Below are 14,566 nucleotides of genomic sequence, written 5' to 3'. Positions count from 1 at the left end.
CATCCAAGATGTTTATGTCTTTCTTTCTTCAGTAGAAAAGAAATGACGTTTTCTGATGAAAACATTCCAGGATTTTTCTCCATATAGTGGACTTCACTGGGGTTCAACGGGTTGAAGGTCCAAATGTCAGTTTCAGTGCAGCTTCAAAGAGCTCTACATGATCCCAGATGAGGAATAAGAGTCTTATCTAGAGAAACCATTGGTCATTTTTAAAAAAAAAAATGTAATTAAATTATATACTTTTTAACCACAAATGCTCGTCTTGCACTGCTCTGCGATGCTCCACGCATTACGTAATCATGTTGGAAAGATCACGCATGACGTAGGTGGAAATATCGCGGTAGTGCGAAAAACTCTCATTTTCTCTTCCAACTTCAAAATCATCCGACATCACTGTTTTCCCTTTTTCTGTAAAGGCCGTTTGACTTAATCTTTACACATTCGCTTTGTAGACTGGATCGGTACTTCTGCCTACGTCACGCGTGCCCTTTCCAACATGATTACATAATGCGTGGCGCAACGCAGAGCAGTGCAAGACGAGCATTTGTGGTTAAAAAGTATATAATTTTTTTTTTTTTTAGAAAATGGCCGATGGTTTCTCTAGATTAGATCCTTATTCCTCGTCTGGGATCGTGTAGAGCTCTTTGAAGCTGCACTGAAACTGACATTTGGACCTTCAACCCGTTGAACCCCAGTGAAGTCCACTATATGGAGAAAAATCCTGGAATGTTTTCATTCCATGTTTCAAACCTTCATTTCTTTTCGACTGAAGAAAGAAAGACATGAAAATCTTGGATGACATGAGGGTGAGTAAATTTTCATTCTGAAGTGAACTAATCCTTTAAGTTGGTGCTTCACCTCACCTTTGAAAACAGGAGATTGAGCTGTTTGCCCGAGCCGTGGTATCCCCCCTGGGACAGGAAGAGTTTGACCTGCTCCTGGACCTGCTCCTCGTCCAAATGCCAGCAGTTCTCATCGTCCACGCTGGCTCCCGCTGTGGGGTCCGGGGCCCCTAATTTATAAATACACAACCAAGCGATCAGTGAACGGTATGGTGATGCGGGAGTTCTTCTCTATATCAGTGTCACTGTTTCTGAACTCTCTGAAACGCCTCCATTTTGAGTTTTCTTCCAGGGACGAACACGTCACAATATTCCTCATTTAAATAATTAATACGCAGAATAAAGGGGCGGGGCCTGGTTGAGTTAGTTAGTAGAGTGTTGAAACTGGCGGGACATTTCCCAAACACGCTCAAAGCGCTTGACCAATCACAACACACTGCTCCAGCCGACCAATCAGAGCACACTGTGCTTTTCAGAAGGAGGGGCTTCATAGAGACAGGAACTAAACAGAGCGTTACTGACAGACTGGGAAGAGAGGAGCTGCAACAATGGAGAATATGAGGAAAATAATCAACATTCAAGCAGGAAAACCTGTTCTAGTAGAGCACAAAAACAGGGCATAATAGGCCCCTTTAATGCAAAGCATGTTGGTCTAAACTCGCACACATGCAAGGAAAGAAAACCCCTGAACCCCAAACAACGGCTGATGATTTAAACCGAGTCGACAATGCTGAGGGTCTATAGTAAAGATTTATTAGACGCCACATCAAACCAACTTCCTGCATTCCAGCCGTGACCTCACACAGGCCCGGCCTGATGAAAGCACTTCCTTTTTCCCCCCCGTTCTGCAATGTGCTGTTTGCTGACGTTTTTTTCCCCCTATAATTGGCACATCCGCTTTAGATTTCCCCTTCCCGACAAAAGTGAAATATAATATGACCATTGTGCCTAATGCTGAAACGATAAGAGACTAGAAGAGTCTTTCTTTCCCTTCAGATTCATGTCATCAGGCTCTGGGACCGAAGAGCTCCAGGCCGCCGCATTGCTTAGAAACAGTGATAATGCTAATGGAAATGTATGTGCATTTACAAAACCAGCCAAACTCATTTTTAAAGGGGTCCTATAAATGGAAAAAAAGATTTTGTTTGCCATTTTCACGTAAAAAAGTTTGATTTACTATGTTCATTAACAAACTCCCTCCTTAGTCCAGAGAATCTATTGAAGTTAAGATGCAAAAACATCTTAAGACGATATCTTCATGGTTGTGATGCCACAATTATGAACTAATTAACATATTACAGACTACATTTACAGGCGTCCTATGAAACATATGGAAAATTGGCTAATCAAAGGTCAGTAACATACAGAAATCTTAAAGGTGCAGTGGCAAAAACACCAGGTTTAATTCTAAAATCAGATAGAGGGTGCAAAATTTAAATAAAATAAATGAAGTAAATAAGTAAAATGACCTCAGGAATAAAAAATATGCTACAAATACAGAATATGGCCCCTCTCATGTTATATCTTTTTCTCTATACTTTTACTATAATTACTCCAAAAGCTTTGAAACTCTGCATTTTTAATCATTAAAATTGATCAGTTTTTAATAAAAAACAAAATAAAAAAAATATAAAATAAAATAAAAAAATAAATATATATATATAAAAAAGTAAAAAAATATATATATATAAAAAAATATATAAAATAAAAAAATGAATAAACAATAAATAAAATAAAAAAAAAAAACTTTAAACAAAACAGAAAATATAATAAAACATAATAAATAAATAAATAAACAAACAAACATAAGATAGACAAAACATAAAACATAACATTCTAACTAAATAAATAAAGTAAAAAGACCTCAGGAATAAAAATATGCAATAAATATAGAAAATAGATGCTTTTGTTATGTATTTTTCTCTATATTTTCACTACAATTACTCCAAAATCTTTGAAACTTTGCATTTTAAATAATTAAAACTGATCAGTTTTTAATAAAATAAAAAATAAAAAAATAAAAAATTAATAACAAAAATAGATAAATATGAAAAATATTTTTAAAAATAAAGTAAAATAAATAAAATAAAATATAAAAAAAACTAACAAAACAGAAAATATAATAAAACTTAATAAATGTGAACAAACAATGTGTGCATATATATATATATATATATATATATATATATATATATATATATATATATATATATATATATATATATATATATATGCACACACACATATATTACAGAGAGAGAGAGAGAGAGAGAGAGAGAGAGAGAGAGAGAGAGAGAGAGAGAGAGAGAGAGAGAGAGAGAGAGAGAGAGAGAGAGAGAGAGAGAGAGAGAGAGAGAGAGAGAGAGAGAGAGAGAGAGAGAGAGAGTTTAACCTAGTTCTGAAAGTTATCTTTGTTAGACAGGAATGTGAAGTGTCAGCGCTCTTGATATGGAGGGCACTTTAAGCGCACTCCTCGGACGCAGCCGGAGCTCACCGTGCACTTGATTGATCTCAGAGTTCTGGGAGAGAATCTCATCGGCCAGTTTCTGTGCCGTGGGCAGAACTTCTGTGTGGTGGACGGTGATGAGATACTGCACAAACTTCTGCAACTGGTCCCTGTTCATCTGGAATAGAGTCTCTGAGATGGGGAGGTGAAGTTTGACCTGTTCGGGCCGCCGTACGCGGTACAAGGAAAGCGCCACCACGTGGGCGCAGTAGAAGATGTCCTTGTTTCCACAGCCGCACGTCACGGAGGTGATCTTGCAGCGGTCGAAGCTAATGGCTACGCTGCACACCATCTCGGGTTCGGACGGCGTGGCGGGTTCCGTTACTGTGCCGCTGAGATGGAAACCTGAGAGAGAGACGGAGAGAAAGAAAGAGTTAATATGTTGGATTGACTGTTACTGCATCTGCCAAACTCAGCACAGACCTTCAGCCTGTTCTGATCGCGTGTGATATATTAGTTTCAGCGGACCGTTTTCCCTTCCAGATGATCAAAAATCCAACAAACTTCCATTAATGTTTTCTGACTATATGCTTTGGAACTCTGCATTTTAAACGATTAGGCTTTATTTATTTAGTTTTTTAGTTTTAAAATAAAATAAAATGATAAAAATGATAAAATAAAATACTCGCAAAAAAAGAAAAAGAAAATTCAATGAAAAAATAATAAAAACAAATATTATAAAATTAAAAAAAAAAAAAAAAAAATCTAAATAGTTCTAAAATAAAAATAAAAATTAATATAAAATAAAATAAAAATTAAATTATAATTTTTTATTTTAGAATTTTATTTTAGATATTTTTTAAAATAAAATTAAATTATAAAATTAAATTAATAAAATACTTGCAAAAAATAAAATACAATGAAAAAATAAAATAAAAAACATTATAAAATAAAAATATAAAATAAGATTAAATAATAATAATAAAAAGTAATAAAAATAATATCATAAAATAAAAATATTATAAAATAAAATAAAATACTACTCGCACAAGTACTATGAAATCCTCTTAAGGAATACAGGAACAGTGTGAAGTAGGAGAGAGGATGAGGAATTCTCAGTCTACTGTCTACGGTGAACAGCTGTCTGTGTCTGTGTGTGTGTGTGTGTGTGTGTGTGTGTGTGTGTGTGTGTGTGTGTGTGTGTGTGTGTGTGTGTGTGTGTGTTTTTGACACAGGGTGGGCGATGTGGGCGATGTGGGCGGAGCTGCTCGGCGACTGCCGTGTGCCACTACAAAGGCAGGACTGAATAATGCAGATGCTCATTTGAATATTATTTTAAGTGCCCTTGCTGCGATCCAAAAGAGGCGGAGATTCGTACATTAACTAGGAAGTAAAGTAGATATTAATGAGTACGCCAAAGCCACCAAACGCCCAGGGAGTTAAAATGTGCCCGTCTATGGCAGACTTCACTTCCTGCTTGGGCTGTTTCCAATATTTAAGCACTTAAAGCAACGTTTACTTCATTTGTGTCTTTGTTTTCATTTGTTAATACTGTTTGTATTTTTGTGGATTATTAAAAAAAAACCTCTTAAAACAAATTAAAATAAATAAAAACAAATTTAAATAAAAATAAGTCAATTAAATACGAATAACTTTTATTTGTCCCACTGCTTGTATTTTTATAATAAGCGTTTTATAAAAAAAAAAAAAAAAAAAAAAAAAAAACCTCAAAATCAATGAAAAAATAAATAAAGTACAATAAATAAAAATAAAATAAACTAAACTAAATAAATCAAAATAAATCAAAAACAAAAAGTAAAATAGATACATGAATAAGCTAAATAAATTAATCAATAAAAACAAAGTCAAATTAATAAAATAAATAAAAAAATTAAAAAAAAAAAAAGTAAAAAAAAATGAAATAAATTAAATATATTAATAATAACTGTTTTCATTTGTCCCACTGCCAGTATTTTTGTGGATTATAAAAAAAAAAAAAAAAACTCAAATATCAATAAAAAAAATAAATAAAAACAAAAAAGTACAATAAATAAAAACAAAAACTAAATATTTAAAAATGCATTAATAAAAACAAAAAGTAAAATAAATAAACAAAAGCTAAATAAATGAATTAATACAAATAAATAAAAACAGTCAAATAAATAAAAAAAAATATTTAAAATAAAAATAAATTAAATATATTAATAATAACTGTTTTCATTTGTCCCACTGTATTTTTGGGGATCATAAAAAAAAAACTCAAAATGAAAATAAATAAATGAAAAATAAATAAAAACAAGAAGTAAAATAATTAAACAAAAGCTAAATAAATAAAAAAATATAAAATAAATTAAAAAAAAATCTAAGAATAAAATAAATTAAATATATTAATAATAACTGTTTTCATTTGTCCTACTGTTTATAATTATTACACAACTAGAAATTAATATAAAATAAACATTTAAAATTAAATATATATATTTTAAATACTTTTTAAATGAAGTGTGTTCAGTATTCGTTTTGTGGTGTCAGTTGATACTGACTAATGCAATTTTGGTATTGTGACAATCCTCGCACATCCTTACTGCTCTAGTACACAGAAACCACTAACCTGCAAGAAAACAATGCATTATAATCCGCTATTTAATGGTGTCTGTGCCCCACGTTCACATTAGCTCTGTCTAAAGGGTAAAAACAGACTCCTCAGCCTTTAATAGCACATATCCTGTTAGTGGTGGGAGCGGCCCACTATTGGTACAAGAGAAAAAGGATGAATGTTCAAGTTTCACTTCCTTTTTTTAATGTGCTGACCCAGCAGAATCCACCTATACGCCTCTTCCACAACGCTAAATATATTCGATCACTTGAGAAAAGCTTTTGCTTGTAGGACGTGGAGAAAGAAGATGCCAGGAGCGATTTCTAAACAGAGTTTAAGAGTACAAAAAAACCTGTACAGAGGGCCGGACGCAGAGGAACTGGCCGGCGGCGTTCTAATCCATGTTTTCAGCAACAACACTTACGTAAGACACCGTTTTATCCTCTGTTTGCACTGGTCATGTGCAGGTTTGTGTGGAAACAAAAGATGTGGCTGATACACCCACCTGGAGCACTGACAACTCGCTGTGTGTTGCGTTTGGACGGGCCGCTTCGTCAACACTCAACAACCCGGTTACCGTTTAAGATCCTAAGTAAACACTTGACGTGCGTCTAGACTTCTTTAGGGGGGATTCCTCAACGCAACCCACCGTTCGCCTCAGGAAACAGCGCTTCTATTCATCTGCATGGGAAGCGAACAAAAGAAGCGATGTTTCGTATATCACGCCGCAAATCAACTAATTATACCGGCGGTCTCAAGGTGGCCACTTACAGCGCTCTGTTCAATCACCGAGACACAAACACTTTAACTCTCAGACGACGCAGTGCTCAGCAGTGAGCTTCATAATCAAAATTATTTTTCTCTAAAACGCTCCCCGAGGACAGGGAAGGTAATAATGAAAGTAAGCGCAGATTTGGAAGCCAATATAAACAAACGCAGCAGAGAGATTCTGCTATTCATCATGACCCAAATGAATCTGGAGCAGCACGTGGGCGCTGATGAACAGACAACACACCATTCTGGGTCACCTTACTTACTGAAATTAAAATAAATACAAATAAACAAACAAACATCATACTTCATATCATTAACAGGCTTTTTCTTTATGCAAAAAATAATAATAAAATAAATAGAATGATAGCTAGAATGATAGATTGATGGATAGAGTGACAGAGATGGATGGATGGAACACTAAATAGAACACTAGAGCGATATAAGATGGATGGATGGAACGCTAGATAGAACAATAGATGGATGGATGGAGTGCCAGATAGATAGAGCGATACATAGAGTGATAGATAGAACGCTAGATAGAATGCTAGAGAGCGTAGAATGCTAGAGCAATAGAACGCTAGATAGAATACTAGAGCGATATAAGATATAACACTGGACAGATAGAATGCTAGATAAACACTACAGCGATAGAATGCTAGTTAGAATGCTAGATAGAACATAGAATGCTAGAGCGATATTACACTAGATAGATAGAACGATAGATAGATAGGTGGAGCGACAGAATGCTAGATAGATAGAACGCTAGATAGATAGAACACTACAGCGATAGAACGCTAGATAGAACGTAGAATGTCAGAGCGATAGAACACTAGAGCGATATAACACTAGATAGAACACTAGAGCAATAGAACGCTAGATAGAGTGATAGAACGTTAGATAGAATGCTAGATAGAGCGTAGAACGCTAGAGTGATAGAACGCTAGATGGAATGCTAGAGTGATGATAGATAGAACGCTAGAGCGATAGAACGCTAGATAGAGCATAGAACACTAGAGCAATAGAACGCTAAATCGAACGCTAGATTGAACGCTACATAGAACGCTAGATAGAACACTAGAGCAATAGAATGCTAGATAGAGTGATAGAATGTTAGAATGCTAGATAGAGCATAGAACGCTAGAGCGATAGAATGCTAGATAGAATGCTAGATAGAACGCTACATAGAATGCTAGATAGAACGCTAGAGCAATAGAATAATAGATAGTGATAGAATGTTAGAACGCTAGAGCGATAGAATACTAGATAGAATGCTAGATAGAACACTAGAGCGATAGAACGCTAGATAGAATGCTAGATAGAACACTAGAGCGATAGAACGCTAGATAGAATGCTAGATAGAAAGCTAGAGCGATAGAACGCTAGATGGAATGCTAGATAGAACGCTAGAGCGATAGAACGCTAGATGGAATGCTAGATAGGACGCTAGAGCGATAGAATACTAGATAGAATGCTAGATAGAATGTTAGATAGAACACTAGAGCGATAGAACGCTAGATAGAATGCTAGATAGAACACTAGAGCGATAGAACGCTAGATAGAATGCTAGATAGAAAGCTAGAGCGATAGAACGCTAGATGGAATGCTAGATAGAACGCTAGATAGAATGCTAGATAGAACGCTAGAGCGATAGAACGCTAGATGGAATGCTAGATAGGACGCTAGAGCGATATAATGCTAGATAGAATGTTAGATAGAATGCTAGAGCGATGATAGATAGAACGCTAGAGCGATAGAATGCTAGATAGAATGCTAGATAGAAAGCTAGAGCGATAGAACGCTAGATGGAATGCTAGATAGAACACTAGAGCGATAGAACGCTAGATAGAATGTTAGATAGAATGCTAGAGCGATAGAACATTAGAATATTAGAGTGATACAATGCTAGATAGAATGCTAGATCGATATAAGATATAACGCTAGATAGATAGAATGACAGACCACTAGACAGATGGAAACAGGTTTTGTGCAAAGTATAATTTCTCCATGACATTCTTTTGATTTGAGGATCAAATATGACCTGAACATGTTGCTGGTGAGTTTCATGAGACCCACAGACAGACACTGACGGTGCACACCAGCACACACACACACACACACACACACACACACATATGCATTCACACTCTAAATGATTTTCTTGGCATTGAGGCACTTTCGGAGACGGGGGAACTCTTTAATGAGCTGCCGGCGTCAGGAGAGGATGTCGTACAGGGAGAGTGTGAGCTCTCCGGAGTCCTCGTATCGCACGAGGATCCGTGTCTCCAGGACAGTTCATCAGAACGGAGCCATCTGTTAGACCGGGTTAAAGGCTGCCGTGAGCTTCCTGCTGTTCTCTGACAGCCTGGTAAATAATTAGCTTCACCTCCACAGAACCATGAAGCTCCACGCTTCTCCTGCATCAGTGCTGACAGTGAGATTTATTCATATTACAATAGACTACTTCACTTCTGTTTTTTTTGTAAGATTAAATTACATTTTTACTTTTTAAAATATGCATTTTAAAAATATTTACATTTATATTACGTAAAAATTGTTTTTAATATTAACATTATTAACAAATGTTAATTTTTTTGTACCATTTAAATGTTTATGTAAATATTGTTTAAAAAAAAATAAAAAATAAAATTTATATATATATATAAACTTTCAACTGTTTATAAAAAATATCATATTGTTAAATAATTAAATTGTCAAGTTTTTTTTTTTAAATATGTAAATACTGTGTATGAAAATTGTAAATATTAAAAATACTTTACTTCTCAGTTTGTCACTTACTTTTGATAAATATTGAAAAAAATATAAAAGCATTTGAAAATATTCCCATTTTAATATGTAAATACTGACGTTTATTCAAATCAAATATTTAAATATTTGTTAAATTTAAATATTGCATAAGTTTTGTATCAAAAATATAAAATATTTTAATACAAAAAAAAAGTATTAAAATTTGTAAATATTAAAAAAATACAAAAAACTAAGCGAAGCTTCACTTAAATTAAAAAAAAATATATAACAAATATTTCAATATTTGAAATATATTTCAATTACAATGAAAAATAAATAAAAAAGTAAAATAATAAAAAAAATAAATAAAAATGAATCAATAAAAACCAAAAGTCAAATAAATAAAATGAAATCAATAAAAAGTCAAATAAATAAAAACAAAACGAAAAATAAACAAATTAAATATATTAATAATAACTTTTCATTTGTCCTACTGTTTGTAAATATTATATAAATTATAACAATTATAATTACACTATACATGTGCCACACACCCTGAAGAGACCGTGAAAGCGGCTTCAGTTTACCTCGCACATGCTACAATGACATTTATTGGGTTTTTATGACAAATAATTATACCTCGCGTCGTATATCAGTTTTATAAGCTGGAGCTGGCGGATGCGTGCTGATAGGTCTGAGTTATGTCAGCGCCCGTCCAGCAGGGGGATTTACGGCCCGGACAGCTAATGTTTAAGGCAGAGTTAATGGAAGAGCTGGGGCAACAAGACAATTAGCATGACTTTAATTAAGACATTTTCTCTGTGGTCAGTTTTATTAAAGCACTTAGGTAAAACCCCAAGGAGTTCACACACTTCAGACAGGCACAGCAGGACAATCTATAGCTAATACGCAGCTTGGGACGGCGGGAAATTACAATATGCTAGAAATGCTAACGCGATGCTACTACAAGAGGCCGAAATAAGCTGATTTGATGCTTCTTAGTCATGATTTAGGTTAGGGAAGGTTCATATAGTCAAAGACTTTATTTATAGAAAGACAGTGCACTCATATTACTATGAATGAGAGAAATTCCGCCATATTGCGCGTTGCACTAAGTCCCGCCTTCTAAATAAAAGAGCCAATCACCAATCGGTAAAGTCACGACTTGCCTTAAAGGGACTTTGATCTAGTGTATGTAGCATTTTGCATTGTTTTTTCCCTTCTAACCATACAATTGTGGATAGTTAAAGGGATAATACACCCAAAAAGGTAAAATTGTCATCATTTATTCACCATCATGTCATTCCAAACGTGTATGACATGACTGACTTTTCAAATGAACAGACAACACACTATTCCAGGTCACGTTCAAAACAAAACACACAGCATCATTAATGGTCATGAAACTGCTATCAGACCAGCACAGTGGATTAAGCCCAGCTGCTGGAGCTGAGGAGATTGATAACTCCTCGTTTTCTGGCCGACAGCGAGGCTAGTCACTCTCACACACCCTGACAGAGTAAATGAAGAAGAATGGCGGCCGGGGCTTTTTTCCGCCCCTGAAAAGCCCACCAGAAATGTGTGCAGAGGCAGTCCCGTGCTTCCAGAGATCGACAAGTCTGAGTGCTTCGCAAATTTCCGCCGTAACTCCTCTCCCGTCGAAAGCGCTACGTCCCATGCCGGCCTTCAAACAGACGTGCATCTAACCTTTCCGGCCAGAGAACGACCTTTTCAAGTATTTCCGTCTCGAAATGTCCAATTAGCGCTGACCTACACATCCAAAAAGGAAGGGAAATGCAGTACAGCTACTAAACAAGAAGAACGAACAAGCTTAGCTGGGTAAACAACAGTGCATTTTGAAAACAAGATACAGACAGAAAGGCCTACATTTGTCTCACTCTGATCACAAGGATACCCACAATGCATTGCTCGTGCAAACAAACAAGTGGTTTCCATTATGACATCGGAGCCAGGGAATGTTTGCTCTGGGATGATGGCAGCGATTCGAAACATGGTGCTTAATGATGCAAAACGTGTTTTGGTGTTTACCTTTGTAGGCCAGTATCTGGCCATCATCTTATTCCCGCCACCCTGGCAAGAACGAACCGAATGTAATCATGTGATGTGTGTTTTCAGCCCACTGCCTCCAGAAGTAGATGAGCAGTGAGACGCCACCTGGTTAGAAGGAGCCACGGTCATAACAAGGAAAAATGTTTGGCGTTGAAAGGGTAGAAAGAACAGGAAAAAATGGTTGCGCTTTTCCCTCGACCCAGCATGATTAGAAAACATGTGCATGTGTTTAAAAATAAAATAAATAAAAAAATAAAATAAAACATAATATAAAATAAATTATTAAAAAAAAAGTACAACACAATATAAAAAAAAATATATATTATAAAATAAAAACAAAATAAAAAATATAACAAAATAAAATATAAAATGAAATATAAAATAGAATAATAAAATAAAATAAAAATACAAAATAAAATAAATGAATAAAGATGAATATAAAATAAAATAAAATACAATATAAAATAAAATATAAAATAAAAATACAAAATAAAATAATATAAATGAATAAAAATGAATATAAATAAAAAATAAAATAAATATAAAATATAAAATAAAAAAATAAAATAAAATAAAATAAACATTTATGGTCCTAAAATAGGCTTCATTTTCTTTATGAAATATATATATACACACACACACACTCTACCAAGTTTGGGGTTGGCATTATTTTAAATTATAAATATAACTAAATTAATATAAATAAACTAAAATAAATAAATAAATATTACTTTTTATATCTAAATTTATATTGTATATGAAATCAATTTTCATTTTTGGGTGAAATATCCCTTAAAGGTAAAGGTGCTTCCCATTTTGTTGTTGATGTCAAAGGTCAGGCATCCAATCAAACTCAGTACTTTGGCACAAATTCGTCAGTCACTTGGTAAAAACTAGCCAAATTATGTCAACATGTACAGATTTTGTACATGTTAGTAGTGTGTTGAAACTGGCGGTTATGGTAAGGGGCGGGACATTTCCCAAACAAGCTTGAAGCGCTTGGCCAATCACAACACACTGCTTAAGTCGACCAATCAGAGCACATTGTGCTTCTTAGAAGGAGGGGCTTCATAGAGACAGGAAGTAAACAGAGCGTTACTGACAGACTGGGAAGAGAGGAGCTGCAACAATGGAGAATATGAGGAAAATAATCAACATTCAAGCAGGAAAACGTGTTCTAGTAGAGCCCAAAAAGGCATAATAGGTCCCCTTTAAGACTAGAAGGAAAGAAAAAAAAAAAAATGGCTGTGCTGTTTTTCATTAACCCAGCATACTAAGAAAACGTACGTTTCAGTATCTCATGTGCAAGTTATTAAACACTGACATTTCAACCCCTCCGCGCCCTTAAGGCGGGTCACCCGAGAGTTCCCAAAGAGGCCAGTGTGTCTCAAAAGTAGCCAATTTTAGCCCAAGCCCAACAGTGCAACGTTGTCCCAGAAACCAAGTTAACCATACTGAAACCCTCGCTCCATTTCTACACAAACCAGTTTGTTTTCTTCTTCAGACCACCCAAACACACAGAAGTGGATCAAAAGCATTTTTAACGCAGCAGTTAACGTCTGCTAAAACAGTCGATGGAGCGATTACTACCACGTTCCCCTCAGCGCTCGCCACTTCAAGAAAAAAAAATTTGATGTCAAATAACAGCAGCCAAATATAGTTGTCGCATTCCCAAAACGAAAGAGAGGAGCTGGAAACCTTGAGCGGGGTCAAGGAGGAGCTGCTTCCCTGCTTACAAATTAAATAATTGATCTCATGAGACATTTGGAAAACATTAATGAATATAATTGCAGCCTTATATCACTGCAGTCGTGGTCAGTGGATGTATATCCACAGCTAAATATGGGTTCCTTACAATATATTTATGAATACTTCAGCAAATTCAATTCCATTGCCAAATACTTGTCTAATTGAGTTTGGAAACTCCCAGTGGATTAAATATAACGTCCTCAGCAGTGAGTTATGTTGGAATAAACATGCTAGATTGTTATTGACGTATACATTTGTGATATTTTCTGCTTCCTACATTCTTCATGTGGATTGAAGCACATTGTAGGGCTTTAGCAACCACAAATAGATGCAAATAACCTTATAAAATTCATATACAATGCACAGTTAAGTACATAGTGTATAAGTGCATAGTGTATAGTAGGGGTGTAACGGTACATGGATTCGGTTCATACAGTCAGACGATGAATACAGTCAGTCACAGGCGATCCACACTCCAATCCAGTAGGGGGCGCACACAGTAATGCGACGCTGTTTGCTAAACGCCACAACAGGAAAAAGCACAGAAGAAGAAGAAGAACAGACAATCTAGATATGCGTGTAATCGCTCAATCAGTGTTTCAATCGCGGAAAGACATCAATAAAAAGATCTTACGTAGCACTACATTTACCTCAGGCAAGTCATTCAGTGTCCACAGCATGTTAGTTCACAAGAGAAATGAACTAATTTCACTAAATATATGCACTATATTGGCTTATACATTCAATATATTTACTTTACCTGTTAGTAATGTCTTAATTATTTAATATATGTTTAAATAAATTTGTCAGTAACTGTGTAAATGATTATATTATTTTAAAAACAAATTGGAGTAATAATTTTATAATTAGATTTAGAAGTTAATGCAAAATCTGCCTTGTGCGCGATTTACATGTTTTTTTTATTTGAGTGTTTATTATATCTAAAAATAAATAGCAAATGAATGTAATAGTTTGGGCTCTGTTGTTAATTGACCTTTAATATTATAGTAATGTGCAAGAAAGAGCTTCCTATATATTTTCATCCTTAAAAAAAAAAAAAGTTAATTATTACTGAATTTATTTAAAGAGAGACACAATTCGATAAACCACTGTTTAATAATAATAAAAAAAATTTTTTTAATTTCTATTAAACAGCTGTACCAAACCCGTACCGAACCGTGATTTCAATACCGCCATGTTTGTATACAGTTATACTCCTAGTGTATAGTGCATCATTTGGGACACAACTTAGTAAAACTTGCTCTTAAGGGTTTTGTGAATAGGTTTTAGGCTAAAACTCCTAGCGGTAAGATAAAACTCTTCATGAATACGGCCCCTGATAGG

General features: G+C 34.8%; 1 protein-coding gene across 1 annotated transcript in view; it reads right to left on the bottom strand.

The window, feature by feature from the left end:
* The window catches only part of zswim6 (zinc finger, SWIM-type containing 6), an 88,124-nt gene that overhangs the window by 36,910 nt on the left and 36,648 nt on the right, over positions 1–14,566 (bottom strand). The window contains exons 2-3 of the mRNA XM_051908619.1: positions 3,337–3,693; positions 864–1,012 (exon numbers count right to left, since the gene is read on the bottom strand). Coding sequence (XP_051764579.1) covers positions 864–1,012; positions 3,337–3,693 — 506 coding nt within the window. The remainder of the gene's footprint in view (positions 1–863; positions 1,013–3,336; positions 3,694–14,566) is intronic.

The sequence above is a fragment of the Ctenopharyngodon idella genome, chromosome 10, assembly GCF_019924925.1.
Source record: "Ctenopharyngodon idella isolate HZGC_01 chromosome 10, HZGC01, whole genome shotgun sequence".
NCBI lineage: Eukaryota > Metazoa > Chordata > Actinopteri > Cypriniformes > Xenocyprididae > Ctenopharyngodon > Ctenopharyngodon idella.
The sequence above is the reverse complement of the archived record's forward strand: the minus strand, read 5'-3'. Positions and strand labels throughout refer to the sequence as shown.